Source organism: Callionymus lyra, chromosome 6 (assembly GCF_982586985.1).
Source record: "Callionymus lyra chromosome 6, fCalLyr1.hap1.1, whole genome shotgun sequence".
Classification (NCBI taxonomy): domain Eukaryota; kingdom Metazoa; phylum Chordata; class Actinopteri; order Syngnathiformes; family Callionymidae; genus Callionymus; species Callionymus lyra.
In genome coordinates this window covers 6970472-6985885 of record NC_141823.1, presented here as the reverse complement: position 1 = coordinate 6985885, position 15414 = coordinate 6970472, and the positions used below count along the sequence as shown (strand labels likewise).

The 15414-nt window shown below is 39.3% G+C and overlaps 3 protein-coding genes and 1 non-coding gene across 5 annotated transcripts in view; 2 read left to right on the top strand and 2 right to left on the bottom strand.

The window, feature by feature from the left end:
• Nucleotides 1-4057, top strand: part of sema4bb (sema domain, immunoglobulin domain (Ig), transmembrane domain (TM) and short cytoplasmic domain, (semaphorin) 4Bb) — a 76627-nt gene extending 72570 nt beyond the window's left edge. For both annotated transcript variants that reach the window (XM_087793347.1, XM_087793345.1), the window contains exon 15: nucleotides 360-4057. In XM_087793347.1, the coding sequence (XP_087649473.1) occupies nucleotides 360-1126 (767 nt within the window). In that variant the 3' untranslated portion in view covers nucleotides 1127-4057. The remainder of the gene's footprint in view (nucleotides 1-359) is intronic.
• Nucleotides 4058-5382: 1325 nt separating this feature from the next.
• serf2b (small EDRK-rich factor 2b) lies at nucleotides 5383-9164 on the bottom strand. The gene is made up of 3 exons (XM_087793728.1): nucleotides 9006-9164; nucleotides 6913-7021; nucleotides 5383-5717 (listed from the first exon to the last, which is right to left on the bottom strand). Exons 1-3 carry the CDS (start codon nucleotides 9010-9012, stop codon nucleotides 5645-5647), a joined length of 189 nt encoding a protein of 62 aa, XP_087649854.1. The 5' UTR covers nucleotides 9013-9164; the 3' UTR covers nucleotides 5383-5644.
• An 869-nt stretch (nucleotides 9165-10033) lies between these two features.
• On the bottom strand, nucleotides 10034-12947 carry LOC148076276 (uncharacterized). Its single transcript, XM_087793726.1, has 3 exons — nucleotides 12633-12947; nucleotides 10568-10652; nucleotides 10034-10438 (listed from the first exon to the last, which is right to left on the bottom strand). The coding sequence occupies exons 1-3, from the start codon at nucleotides 12847-12849 to the stop codon at nucleotides 10330-10332; spliced, it is 411 nt and encodes a 136-aa protein (XP_087649852.1). The 5' UTR covers nucleotides 12850-12947; the 3' UTR covers nucleotides 10034-10329.
• Nucleotides 12948-14077: 1130 nt separating this feature from the next.
• Nucleotides 14078-14135, top strand: LOC148076275 (U6atac minor spliceosomal RNA). Its single transcript, XR_015711792.1, has one exon. It is a non-coding gene; the product is annotated as a U6atac minor spliceosomal RNA (small nuclear RNA).
• The last annotated feature ends 1279 nt before the right edge of the window (nucleotides 14136-15414 follow it).

Sequence of the window (15414 nt, the reverse complement as noted above, 5' to 3'; positions counted from 1 at the left end):
CTATGATGCTGTCTATGACAGTAACTCTCATGCTAACGACGATGCTATCTATGATGCCAACTATGAGGCTAACTATGATGCTGTCTACGATGCTAACTCTCATGCTAACAACGATGCTATCTATGATGCAAACTATTCAATTCAATTTTATTTAAAGTGTCTTATCATAACAAAGTTATCTCAAGACACTATACAGTTGAAGTAAGACTATAAACTATACAATACTACAAACTATGATGCTATCTACGATGCTATCTCTCATGCTAACAACGATGCAAACTACAATGCAAATTATGAGGCTAACTATGATGCTATCTACGATGCTAGCTAAGATGCTAACATGTTTGTATTTCCCGCAGGCGTCTCTCACTGCCAGCTCATTACTCTCCCGGCAAACACCTTCAGAGTCCTGCCCTGCAAGCTGCGCTCCAACCTGGCGCAGCGGCGCTGGCGCTACAGCGACGGCGCCAGCAAGTTCCTGTACGCCACCCCTGAGGGCAACCTGGTGGTGGTGGCCCAGGCGGAGAAGATGGAGACGTACGAGTGCTGGTCGGAGGAGGAGGGCTTCCGTCAGCTGCTGGCCAACTACTGCGTGAGAGCCGAGCCCCGGCAGGAGAGCACCACGCTCACGGGTCACTCCCGCACGCCCCACGTGCTCCCGGACCAGACCATCATCCTGCCGGGCGAGTCCCGCTCGCAGCAGATCCACACCAAGACCTACTGGAACGAGCTGATCGTGGTGTGCGCCCTGCTGGCCTTCTCCCTCGTGGTCTTCTCGCTGTTTGTCATCTACCGGAACCGCGACCACATGAAGTCCATGCTGAAGCAGGGCGAGTGTCCCAGCATGCAGCAGAAGAAGCCCAGGATCGTGGGGAAGCCGGCGGAGAGCCTCCCCCTCAACGGGAACACCATCCCCGTGTCCACCTCCGACCACAAGGGCTACCAGACGCTGAACGACAACTACATCTGCAGCACGCCCACGCACGAGTCCTCGCCCGAGAAGAGCTTCTCCGAGGCGTCGGACAGGAGGCCCCTGAACGTGAAGGAGAGCCACGTGGAGTACTCGCCCACCTGCCCGCGACCGCGAGTCCGCTTAGGGTCCGAGATCAAAGACTCCATCGTATGAGAGCGAGACGATCCGAGCCGAGACCGGGTCGCGACACCACGGTACGGGGGCGACGCGGAGGAGGCCGTCTTTTATTTTCAACACCTCTACGCCACGAGGCTGCCTCGCTATCGTCATCTTCTGCGCCGGCGCCGGAGCCGAGGGCGGTTCCCGGGGTCGCCGCGAGGGGAGGCGGGACCGACGGGGACGGGGGTCACCATTCATGGCAGCTGTTTGTTTTTGTTTGTCGTCGCCACCCATGTGCGCGTGAGAAAGTATTTATAGCAGAACCTTCCGTACACTTCGGGTTCGGGTCATGATGTACCACGTCAATTATTTAGAGTTTGTTGGTGTTTGGAAGAACATCAGTGAAGTTCTGAGGAAAATAAAATTGCAATATTTCAAAAGTACCTTGTGATGTGTAGCCTTTAAAATTAAATAAAAATATGTTGGTTGAATACTGTTAAACGTTTTAAAATTGAATTTAAAAAGGCTACACATTACAAAATATAAGAAAAAAACAGGATTATTGGATTTAGAAAATCAAACTCTATGTGAATAATAATTAAAAAAAAAGAAATAAAGAAATCCTTCTCTTTCAAATTTTCCCAAACTATACATTTTAAATATACAAATTATTTAATTTAATTATTCCAAAAATAATTCAATACTGATTTCAACAATTCAACATTATATTTGGCACTGATAAACTTCCTTATACAAGTCGCCTCAAAAAGAGTCTAATCGAGTGTAATTACGATGTTGCGTCAAATAATTCGTTGAAACTTGTCGAGAACAAACTAACAAACTTTTTTCTTCAACTATCGAGGTGTTTTAAAAACGTCAGAATTGATTCTCAGGTGGTTTCATTCATTTCCTACCATAGAAAAACGCAACAGAATTGGAACAGGAAGCAGAAACAACAATATCGATTGTTAAAGATTCATTTCCAAAATGATTGTTCGTAAACAGAGGCACGAAGTTAGAAGAATTAGATCAACATCCTTAACGAGGTCTCTTCTGGCTCAGCTCATTTTTGTCCTCAGTTCCTCGATTGAACAAAGTTTTCAAACCGACTCAAACCAAAAACGTTGAATGTTTGTGGTCTTCGTTCTCTAAACCTTCGGGTTCATGCGACACTTTCGGTGAAACGAGCGACTGAACGTTGGGATCGTCTACTCTGGTCTGGACACGACTTTCAAGAACTCTGGACGGTACCTCTGACCCGTAGCACTGACGCTAACCTCTGAATGTAAGCTGTTGTTTCATCCATTCATGGGCGACCCGGGACCTCGGTCCAGATCAGGGCGGCACGAACCTGTGCCAGAGTAGTAATAATAATAATAATGTTAATAATAATCAGGATGCAATAGCGGCATTCCACCACCAGGACCGCCCTCAGAGTCAAAGAGCACATGGAACTACAGAAGGTTCTTCTTCGGGCACAAACGAATGTGAAGGTTGGACCTTTTCAAACGGAACTGGAACCACTGGTTCGCTCGGGGGTTCACGATCAAACCAGAACGAATGTTAGAGACGAGACAGTAGTTTTTTTTTAACGAAACGGTTCAAAGTTGAACGAAGCTACGCTGGGGGCGTGTCCGCTAAGACAGGCCAGTCAAACACTGATACTGGAAACACCTTTAAATATCGTTAACAGGTTCTCATACTTTCGGGATGTGTTTTTCTACCTTTCCGTATGCAGATGCATCGCTATGGTAACACATTTTTTGGGGTTCGCAAGGATTCGTACGGCACTAACCCCGCCCCCTTTACTGTCTGTCACCCAACATTTCATCCATCGCCATCTAGTGTCTTGTTCAGGGACACAACAAGTGGAGCTGAAACCCGCGACCCGGTCAGTTACGACCGTTCTCACCCTTCGACTCACCAGAACCCACATCATCATAGAACCCTAGCGGACACGCCCCCAGCAACGAACCGCCGTTAGCCGGCGAGTTAAAACATTCGCGCTAGCAAGGACTCGAACGCCGACCAATGAAGTCGCACCACTCGGACCGGTTCGTTTCAAAACTTCAGAATGTTGACGGCACAAATGATCCGGTCGTTGGATATGGAACCGGAAAAGGGGGAGTGGCCCCGATGTTTAGAAGACGCCTCCAAAGACGCTCACGAAGACGAAGAGTATTTTTATCGGACGTTGTTAGTTTCTACTCTGTGCTGTGTGTTAGCCGTGTGTGTGTTCAAGGGTCCTCGTGCAAAGATGTGTGTCGTAGAGATAGTTTTAAATCTAGAGCCGCGCAGAAAACTTCATAGAACCGGACCGAGCGGAACGTGTTTCCGGCCCCTCGACGCGCACCTGTGGTCGTCTGTCCAGATCGCGCGGCGACATGTTAGCTTAGATCAAAGGCAAAGCTGCTCTTGTTTATATACCGGGATGCTAACCGAGCTAGCTAGAGTGTCGTATAACAAACCGGTTCGATGTCGATTTTCATTTCGTACGATGAAATTCTCCTTCGTTCGTTCTCCACTTTCATCTAGCTAATGAGTAGCAACCTGGACAATATTGTACTTCCCGGTCCTGCCCTAGTGAAACGGTGGCCCCGGGACGGACCTAGAACCGGGTTCACCTGGGAACACCGTAGTGTTCCGAGAGGAGGTTTAGGGCGAGACTCGTCGTCATGGAACCGATGCTAACCACAGAGTGGACGCTATGCTAGCCTAGGGTTAGCGACAGTAGAGCCGGAGAATAAGTCGGAAACACAAGTATTCACGAGCGACCAATAGAACCTTCAGGTTCATCGACTGTAACTCATGGACGCCTCCAGACAAATGTGCTCCTGCCTGCATGATTCTGTTTTTCTAAACCGACTGTCGTGTCAAAATGTAATTGTATTTTTTTGTACCATGAGGTTGTGACTGTTGTTTTTATTCTATTGTACATAAGAAGCACTTTATTTTAAGTTTTTTCAATAAATGAATTAAATAAATGTTTTTTGAATGAAACTGAGGTTTTCAGGTGTTTGTTTTTTTTAAAACCTTTTATTTTAGTAACGGTTAAAGCTGTATTTTTTTGAAAATTTATTCTACTTTTAAGTATCAGAATATTACAAATAATGTAATAAAAAAAGAATGAAACGAAAACGAATAAAATAACATGAGAATAAACTATTGAATAATGTTTAAGACTGGGACAGGCTAGAACAAGTTCTTAACTGACATTTTGTTTTATTTAAAAAAATAAGTATTACCTTGAATTCATTGATACTATTTGATACGTTTGCAACTGAACGAGTGTTTCTACAACATGCCGGTCAGAAAAGGAAAAATACGTAAAAAAAAACAACTTTAGTGCTGATGTATTTTAGGTATTAATACATCTCCTTAATTAATAGAATACAAAACACATTTTGGGTATATAAATCAACATAATAGCGTTTCTTTATGTTGATAAGTTACATTATTCTTATACTGTATATTATAGCGTCTACCCCCACCCAGTGGCCAGAGTACGTCATTGCATTAGGTTTTTAAATCGTTCCTACTGCGTAAAAACATGAAATAACGAAATATATTCCTCGAACTGCAAAATTAGTCTATCATATAGCGTGATTTTATTTTATTTTTTTCAAACTCAAATTAAATCGTATGGCGTCTACTCCCACCCAGTGGCTGAAGTGTGTAATTGCATCAAGTTGTAAATGATTCCTTCTATAGTGTAAAAATGTGAATTACCGTACAGTACTTTTTGGCCTAGAAGGTGAACTTGAAATGCTATTATTTTCTCAAATCAACAGTGCACCTTATAGTCCCAAAAAGACGGTAGTTTCTTGAGTCTTTGACGTTGTATTAAGTAAGTAAGTAATTTTTATTTAGTTGCGCTTTTCCAGACAGTGTTTTTAAAGACTATGGACTCTGGCGTCTGGCAGAAGGTTCCGCAGCATCAGCTGCAGAACAGAAAGATTTAGAAACATTTAAAATATTATGTATTTATTCTATTTATACGATATCGGCACTATTTTATAAATTATTTATATTTATACTTTTATATACATTAACTAGTATATGTAATATTTAAAACGTTATTTATTTATTCTATATTGCACTATTTTTAACTTATTAATAATTATACTTTTTATATATACACACACTCTGCTGTGTTTTTTAACGGTTGCCAAAACGAAATTTCGTTGCCAGTTTCACTGCTGTGTTTGTGTTTTCAATGACAATAAAAGAAAGTAAAGTGTAAACCCCACACACATCATTTGGCTAACATGGATGACATCTACTGGTCTGGTCTGGATCACGTCAGCAAGTCAACTAAAAAGATACACTTTATTTGAAAGCATCAGGGGAGGTTTTTATACAAAAATACACACAGTTACATGGATGCTTCGTCTCGCTCGTGTCGTGAACATGGAGGTCCTTCTGCTCGCTTCATCGTCGGAGAGAAACGAGAGGAGGATCCAAGTCTAGAACGACCGATCTGGACGATGTATTGAAAGAGAGAGAGAAGGCTGAAGATGGGGGTGTCGGGCCGGGGGTGGTTGTGGAGGCGGAGTCGACCCTGATCCTCCTTTACTTGGTTTCTTTTCCACTCTTCCCATCTTCATTGGCCTTTTTCTGCTTCTGCTGCATTATCTCAGCGTCTCTGCATCAGAAGAGATGAGACTCATGACCTTTACTCAAGTCAACATTTACTATTGTGCTTTTACACTAGAGGTTTGTAAGAATCTGTTGATAAGACACATATCACGATACAGGGGCAACAATATGATAGATGGTGATACTGTAGTAACAAGTATATATGTGTAGTATTGTCCAGTACTTGACTCTGGTGTTGTAGAATTGACAGACCACATGACTTTTGACGAAATCGTAACTGCTTTAATTGGTTTTCAAACAAATATATGTCCAAACATCAGCTTTAAAGTAGCAAGGAAACTTGGCGATGACTGAGGACGAGAGGATACATTGACTCCATCAGCTTTTGAATCTGATGTTTGGACATATTTTGGTTTAAAAACAAATGAAAGCAGTTACGACTTCGTCAAGAGTCATGTGGTCTGTAAATTCTACAACACCAGAGTCAAGTACTGGACAATACTACACATATATACTTGTTACTACAGTATTGCAATATTTTATCATTGCCTCTGTATCATGATACGTATATCACCATATATTCTTGACAATACACACCCCTATTAATGACCCAGGATTGTCTAGAGCGCATTCACAAGCTTTGGTACATAGGGTTGTATCGTAGTAACAAGAATATATTTGTAGTATTGTCCAGTACTTGACTCTGGTGTTGTAGTATTTACAGACCACATGACTCTTGACGAAGTCGTAACTGCTTTCATTTGTTTTCAAATCAAAATATGTCCAAACATCAGCTTTAAAATCTGCTGGAGTCACTGTATCCTCTTGTCTCCAGTTATCTCGCAGGATTTTAATGTTCCTTCAGCTGCGAATGCTGCCATCTAGTGGTCGGTAGTGTAATTGCAAAATAAATGGAAAACTGAACATGGAGACGGTGTAATTTAATATCGACACGGTACCAAAAAAATATTGCGATACTTAAGTATCTATATTTTTTTAACGCCTCTAATGAATACCATACAACTGCTCATGTATGTTATCATCTACTTGTTTATTTTTCTCACCCCTTAAATAAGTCAATCTTTATCTTTTGTATCTGTCCTTGTTACTCAAGTGTTCCTGTAACTTATCGCCATCATACTTTTGTTTTGGCTTCACAAGATAAAACTTTTAACAGTTGACTTCCAGTGACAAACACTCGCACACACTGACAGCATTAACTCTGAAGCTTCTGTTCTCACCTCTGCTTGCGAGCAGCGGCAGAAAGTCCGTCCTCGGATCTCTTGCCTTTGCCGCCGTCTCCCTGCTTTTTGGCATTTTTCGCACGTGCGAGTTCACGCTGGTTTCCTCCTGAAGAAGAAAATATACAGATTTTTCAGAATTACAGTAGAAACAAAACAGATCTTCAACTCTGTTGCAGTCAGAGACCAAATCAGAGTCCCCCACAAATACTCAAGAATGCTTGAGAGAAAACAAAACTGTGTTTAATGTTGCAACTCTGGATACACAAAACTCAAACTGTGTTAACTAGTGTTACCAGAACGTTAACTAGTTCCCCCTCTTAACTACTGGACCCTATGAGAGACAATAGGGTACGTTTAGACAAATGTAACCGTCCCTCGAACATGCTTGCATGGACATTAAAGAGTGCCAACGTTATTTTACGGCAGATCTGAGCGTTTCTGAAATAAATAAAAGTGAAAATTGTGACTTTAAAAAGTTTAGTAAGTAAGTGATAGTCATTTGTAAAGCATATTTCCAGGGTCACAAAGCGCTTTAACAATGAAAAACAATTCACAATTAAAATATACACTTTAAAAGGCCGAGACACAAAAGACAAACACAGGAGTCCCAGAGCCAGTGAAGAGTTTTAAGGATCGGAGAAATGCGAGTTCTTCTAGTAGAGCGGGTCAGAATTCTCGCTGCAGTTTTGTATGAACTGCAGACGAGACACATCCTTCTTGTTTAAAAAGGCTGTGGCTTAATACTTAATATTTGATCTACAGCGATGTAATTTAGTTAAAACTTTCCTCTCAATGATCAATATCGTAGCACACAACCGTTTTTGTTCTTTGTGGACAAACAAGTCCAAAAAGGAAAAATCTGGTTTAATCCAGACACAGATCAGTTCATGGCGATCATTTTCCAAGTGATGACTCAAGTGCTCTTCAGAGTTATAGAACGACTGTAATCATTGTTACATTTATAAATACTGACATTTCACAGAAACAGTAGCTTAATTCGTCTTAGTACTAATATTAGTACTTATGCTTCCACAGTTTAATTCACTTTCCTTTAAATAAAAAGAATAGTAATGTAAACAAAAAAAAAAAAGATATCCTCTTCTTATCATTAGTTGGAAAACATTAAACCTAACTTAGTTAAATTACTGCCACCGCGTAGATGCGTTTGTTGTGCCCCACTGCAGTGCATTGTGGGTGATATAGAGCTCTGAAGTAAACACTGATAAAGTAGGATTGAACCACAGTTCTTCTTTTAAACCCCTTCACTGCAACACGACAACAGACTCCGAGTTCAAAAACTTTCTGGAACAAGCGTATTGAGCAAGGCAGGTTTTTTAGCCTCTAAACCCAGAACCGACACCAGACCCAGATTCAAGTCCAGACTGTGGTTCTGTTCCTGGAACTTCCTTCAAATCTGCCTCCATCTTCAAGAGCTTCAGTACTTCCTGTTTGTCTGACCTGACACCTTGAGCAAGGCTTCTTTTTTTAAAGTTGCCAGAGCTGATCCACACCAGCCATGAGCAGCTACTAGAATCAAAATATCGATCAGCTGTGACGTCAATAGCTACGTCGGGTCGTGACGTAATAGGTGGTGCAAGACTCGCCAGCCGCCGACGTGGCAGGGGGGCGCTGTGGAGCAACATGTCCAGACGACACAACAAGACTCGCAGACACTACAAACACTACTAACACAAACATCGAGACTTGGAAAAAAAATGTCTGTGTTTTTACCGTCGCGTTTTCAAACGTGTGTTTATCCAACATGACGCTAAGTTGAGGAAAGAAAGAACCAGAACACGGCGGTGCTGTGGGCCGAGCTGAGCTGGACTTGTCTCTGGTCAGCGACACTTTAAACACTTTAAACAACATGTTTCAATCACGTCCTCGTTCGAGCCTCGAAGGTGATCAATAACAGGTACTGTGTCGCCCTGGCTGTGACGTCACGGCCGAGCTATGCGGAGAAATCAAAACATTGGGACGAGAGCAGACAATAGTTCCAGGAAATAGACGGTGACCGACAGGCGACACACGCCGCGCGCGCGCACGTAAAGTACATGTCGTGGTACAGGAGAATATATCGCGATACTCACTGGTCATTGTTTGAAGTGATCGTCGCCTCGTCCGTAGAAATCTGATGAATTTCAGCCTAAAGGGCCGCTGGCTCCCTGCGCGTCTCTCCAGGCGCTGCTTCTGTGTCGCTCTGACGTCACGGCGCAGGTATCGCGAGAACAGACGGCCAGGATGTTCAGCGCATGCGTGAAACATTAACCGCCCCGCAACCTTGTTTTGTTTTTATTTATTTAAATCATTACATTCTAAAAATATTTGAAATTTTGTATTAAATTATTATAAAAAACACAACAAATTCAACCGTTCCATTTGTAAATTATTGGATTAAATCATTTTAATAAAATTATAAAAACGAACATTTCAATAAAAAATGAATGTTTTTAACATTTTAAACTTTAATCCATTTGATTTGTTGATCTCACTATCTTTACTCAAACCTCTCCACATTATGACCAGATAATAATAATATTTAAATAAGTGTATTTTTTAAATATTTGTGGGGCTTCCGAAAAAAAAAAAAAAAGTTTGTGTAAGTCTATCAGTGACATCAGAATATTGAATATTTGAATTAAATATTTGAACAGAAAGCTAAACGTTAAAATCCTTTTTAAAATAATTATTTTCAACAGTTCTCTGTGTCTTGGCCCTTTAAAGTATATATTTTAACTGTGTATTGTTTTTGATTGTTAAAGCGCTTTGTGACCCTGGTCTAGAAAGATCTTTACAAATAACTATTACATACTTATTTCTATATATAAATGTTGAATTGTTTTTTATTGACTAATTGAATTCACTTATTTCCATATTAAAAGTTTTAATTAGTGTTTTTAATCATTTAAATAGAAAAATGTATTTATCGTACACATATATTGTAAGAAAACTTTTTTTTTTAATTATTTAAATGAGAAATTCCAACTATATAAATAAATATAATTATTAAAAATAAAGAATTATTCATTTGGTACATGTTTGATTCATTAAAAAAAAAAAATCATCCTTTAAATTTACGCATTATTTAATATAATTATACAATAAAACAAAGTCAATATTTTAATATAGAAATTATTTAATTACACTTTTAAAGAAAAATATTCAATCCTTTAAAAAAATAACATTTCAATAAAATAAAAACACCAGAAATGTTAAATTAATTCAATATTCTGATGACACTGACATACTTCCATTCATTTACCAGCAGATCTGTGACATCATCAATAATAGTGAGTAAAAACCAACACTTTTATAAAACACTGTATAGAAAAATACAAAAACATTTCCCATGATGCATCCCGTCCCGAAAATGCTCATCTCTCTTCCTTCTCCCGAGCGGTGAACAATAACACGTCAATGGTCTTGAATATCAGACGAGTCCAGAACTGGAATGGAGGTCGAAGTACAGCTTACTTTACTGCATCTGTGGTTCTGCGACTCCTTCTCCTCTCGCGACATGTCTCTGTGGAAGAATATGATCAAACTTCAGTCCTTCACTCGTGCAGCTCTTATTATAACATCTGTTCATCTTTATTTAAACGACAACATTCAATCTCTTACAGTGTGAAAACACTGACAGTAGATGAGTCACCTCGGTTCAGGCATTGTTGAGGACAGCCTTCTGTCAGTCTCTCCTTCAACACTCTGTTGTTCAGCCTTCACAGACGTCAGACCTTCTGCAGAGAGAAGAGATAAGGATTCTGTTACTAACTATCTGTAAAAATACTGACAAATACAACAGTATTTTTATCATGACCTTATGTCTGTCACATTACAACTAGTGCATCTCGCTACCGAGGAGCTCATTTAACACTTAAATAAATAAACATATTTTATATGAATTAAACAACTTGGATTCAAAAAACATGTTTTATATACAGGTACAGTATATGACACCAGATCAAGTACTCGACAATACTACAAATATATACTTGTTACTACACTATCACAACATCAGAGTGTGATAAGGTTCCAGGGTTGAGTCAGTACTTGGGTGACTTAGGTCAGTCTGTCAAACTGAGCCTGAGAAACCTGGGTGTTGTATTTGATAAAGACATGTCTCTTGTTCGACACTGAAGAAAACTGACCAGAAACTGTTTCCTTCAACTGAGAAAAATCTCTAAACTTAGGAAAATGTTGTCTGAACATGATCTGGAGCTTGTAATCCATGTGTTTGTTTCTTCTCGTCTGGACTATTGTAACAGTTTGTTTTCATGTCTTAACAAGAAGGATCTCGTCTGCAGTTGATTCAGAACTCTGCAGTGAGAATTCTGACCCGCTCAAGTAGAAGAACTCGCATTTCTCTGATCCTTAAAACTCTTCACTGGCTTCCAGTTTCTTTCTTTAAAATTCTGGTTCTTACTTTCAGATCTATTCATGGTCAGGCTCCTCCTTCCATCACTGATCTGATCCAGCCTTACACCCCAGCTCGGGCTCTGAGGTCTGTGGATCAGAATCTACTTATGGTTCCACGCACACGACTCAGGAGAGAAATCTTTTCAGGCTGTTGCTCCTAAGCTTTGGAACGATCTTCTCTCTCTTTGCGCTTGATGGATCTACTGACTCCTTTAAGAAACATCTTAAGACGTTTCTATTTGTTCAGGCTTTTCTTTGGTTTTCTGGAACTCCTGTGTTGTTCTCAGTATTATCTTGATCTTTAAAGTATATACTTTTTTGAGTATTGCTTTGTTTGTTTAAGCGCTTTGTGACCCTGGTCTGGAAAAGCGCTATATAAATAAATATTACTTACTTACTTACTTACTACACATATATACTTGTTACTACAGTATCACAACATCAGAGTCAAGTACTCAACAATACTTCAAATGTATCCTTGTTACTACAATATCACAACATAAGAGTCAAGTACTCGACAATACTACAAATATATACTTGTTACTACACTATCACAAGACCAGTCAAGTACTCGACAATACTACTCATATATCCTTGTTACTACACTATCACAACACCAGAGTCAAGTACTCAACAATACTACACACATATGCTTGTTACTACACTATCACAACACCAGAGTCAAGTACTCGACAATACTACACATATATACTTGTTACTACACCATCACAACAGCAGAGTCAAGTACTCAACAATACTTCAAATGTATCCTTGTTACTACAATATCACAACACAAGAGTCAAGTACTCGACAATACTACAAATATATACTTGTTACTACACTATCACAAGACCAGTCAAGTACTCGACAATACTACACATATATACTTGTTACTACACCATCACAACACCAGTGTCAAGTACTCGACAATACTACACATATATCCTTGTTACTACAGTATCACAACATCAGAGTCTAGTACTCGATAATACTACAAATATATACTTTTTACTACACTATCACAATATCAGAGTCAACAATTATATATTTGTTACTACACTAACACAACACCAGAGTCATGTACTCGACAATACTAAACATATACACTACAGTATCACTATATATTGTATCGTTGTCTCTGTATCGTGATACATATTGTATCACCAGAGTATTGCCAATAAACATTCCTTATTTTTCAGCTATTTTCTCAACACATCCTCCTTGGCGGAGGTAATAACACAGAAGCTGCTACACATCAAACATAAACAAACACAAAGCTCGGCCTCACTGAGACCATGTACCTGCTGTCGTGTCCCACTGGTGTCCCTCCTCAGCCTCCTCGTCCAGGGTCAGCTCGTGCCGGCACCACTTCTGGTAGATCGGGACCAGGACGGAGCGAGAACATCCGACCAGAGCCGCAGCCTTGGAGATGCTCAGCCCCAGTCGAATGGCCATGACGACCTGGCCCTTGTCGAAGTCGCTCAGCTGGGAGAACTTCTCCATCTTCCCCGCGTCCATGACGCTCTAGTGCACCTGTTCCACTGGGTCTCTTTACTTCATGACTCCAGGTCCACCAGGACACGAGGAGGAACGTTTGTTTCGTCCATGAATGTGCAGCCGAGTCTGCTCCGTCTGACGTCACCGAGCCGAGTTACCGCGAGAACTGAAATCTCGTAAATGACAGGCTCGTTACTGCGCATGCTTAGAGGGATCTAGTACGTCATTCGCGTTTTACAATTATAGGATTAATACAGTAACCATACAATTACTTTATATAAATACTAATATTCCAACACTTAAAAAACAGGTTCTCAATAACCAATAAAACATATGTCAATTCCATTGAAATAAGGATTTTTTTTTTTTTAATTTAAAATAAGTAGAAATTCATACACATCTTTTTCAGCAGTTAGTCAATAACTAATTAATTTAATTATTTACCTTATATTTTGTAAGAATCGCTATAATACTTTTTTTTTTCTTAAAAACTGAATTTAAATTTGCATCCTCTGTTCGTCATTGATAAGGTGTTTTTTTTAATGGGTACATTAATCTATCTAAATTCTATATTGAAAAGTTGAATGAGTTTTTATTTAATCATTTAATTCAACAATTTGTATATTAAAATGTCTACTTCAAGATTGTTTTTAATTTATTTTTTTTAATTGATATTTCAAAAATACAATTTTTCCACATGGTTGACGTTCTATCCACGACAACAAGGACATTTAAGAATAGCAAGAATGTAGCTTCTAAGAACAGTAATGTGATATAGTTTAAATGTAACAGCAGCCCAACTGTTATTGGTAGTAGAAGTATACGTTATAATGTTTTTTTTTAAATGTCATAGGTCATAAATACACTTTGGTCATGTTGTAAATGTAGTAAAAACAATGAAATAAAAGAACTTTCAATCTTCACAAATTCTCGTTCAAAGTTTGTTTATTGCCGACTGTTTGCTTCTGTTTATTTTGTTGTGGTCAAAAATACAATTTGGAGTATTTCTCAAGTTTTAATGTATTTGTTTTACGCATTTTCAGTGAGTTACTGGAGCTGCTATCCATTGTAGGCTGGAAAAGGTAGTAATACTCAAGATCTACCTCCACTACTATTAATGCAAGTTAATTCAAATGTCAATTAAAAACTTCCTGAAATGCATCTTAGTTGTGTCACACGTTGACTTTGATGCCACTCTGACATCACGTCTGCATATTAAATAAAGAGCGAGCGACATCATTGGTAGATGGACTTGAATGAAAAGAGAGACGCTCAGAACTTCCCTCGACAAGGATGGGAAGTCAAATAGACCACAAACTGTAAAAAACAATGAAAAATCGTCCGCCATTCATAAACCAGGAGGCAGAAGTGGACGAAGGCCTCGTCTGTTTAAGAGCAGGAATTAAAAAAAAACCTTAAACTAAAAGATATTTATAGCATATTACTGACATAAATGGTAAGTACTTATCGGAAAACCAAGTTGGCAAAGATACCTTGTCAGTACCTTTTTCTCACAATAATACATTAAAATGTACAACGTAAAACGCGAAAAGAGCCATTAATTGTACTTAAGTTTAATCATTTATTTATTTAAATAAAGGGGCCAAAATGTATTCACTAAATAAAAATATTACCAGTTCAATAAGAAATATTTCAAATACATATGTAAGTAAATACTGTTGACCACGAAGGCTAGTAAAGAAGTTAGCAACAGTCTTCACTAAACATTTAATAAAAGGTCAATTTGATGAATAAAAAGTTCGGGATTCTTAGTATTCGCATTGTTTTTGTGTTGATTATATATATTAAATAATAAATCATCTTTTTTTTAAAATAATTTAGCTGTTTAAGCTGAAATTAGCTCAATTAGCATTAGTGGTTAGCAGTTAATTAGCTTCAGTGTTGCACGTAGAACAGGAACTGACTTGTTCAGTTTGTTCTGTAGATTTAATATAGAAATAAAAGCACTGTATTGACACTCATGGAAAACTAGATCCAACCTAGAAACGTGTTTAAATGAATATAAAGCAGCTCAATGTATTTTTAGTGAAACTTTAAATTTTCATTCATTCAAATTCGATTAAATGTAGTTTTTTTGGCCGATAAAACCCCAAATAGTTGCTGTTTAAGTGCAATTTAAACACTGTTTCTTGTTGTTTTGAGTTTTGTTTTTGTGAAAAAGTTAAATTTAAACATTTAATTATTATATTATTATAATTATTATATGATATGTAACCAGTTGGCTCTTCACAGACAACACAATGGAGCAGCTCATGTCCAAACCTCAGCACGGCGAAGAAGATGTTGAGTTTGAATCCATCCTCTCGACGCTCCACAACATGTTTGGGAACCACGCGGACGTAGACACACCTGACGTGGTACCGCCCGACCAGCCTGACCCGGAGGGGAGTCAGAGCGACAGCTGGGGGGCGTCCGGCCCCACGAGGGTCCTTTTGGAAAACCTGAACCTCTCCATCCACACTGGGGTCAGTTTGGAGCAGCAGCACATGTCTATCAGAACCGCTTTGGATCAGCACTTGATGGCAGCTCCAAACATGTACTATCCAGCTGATCCGCACACGTTCA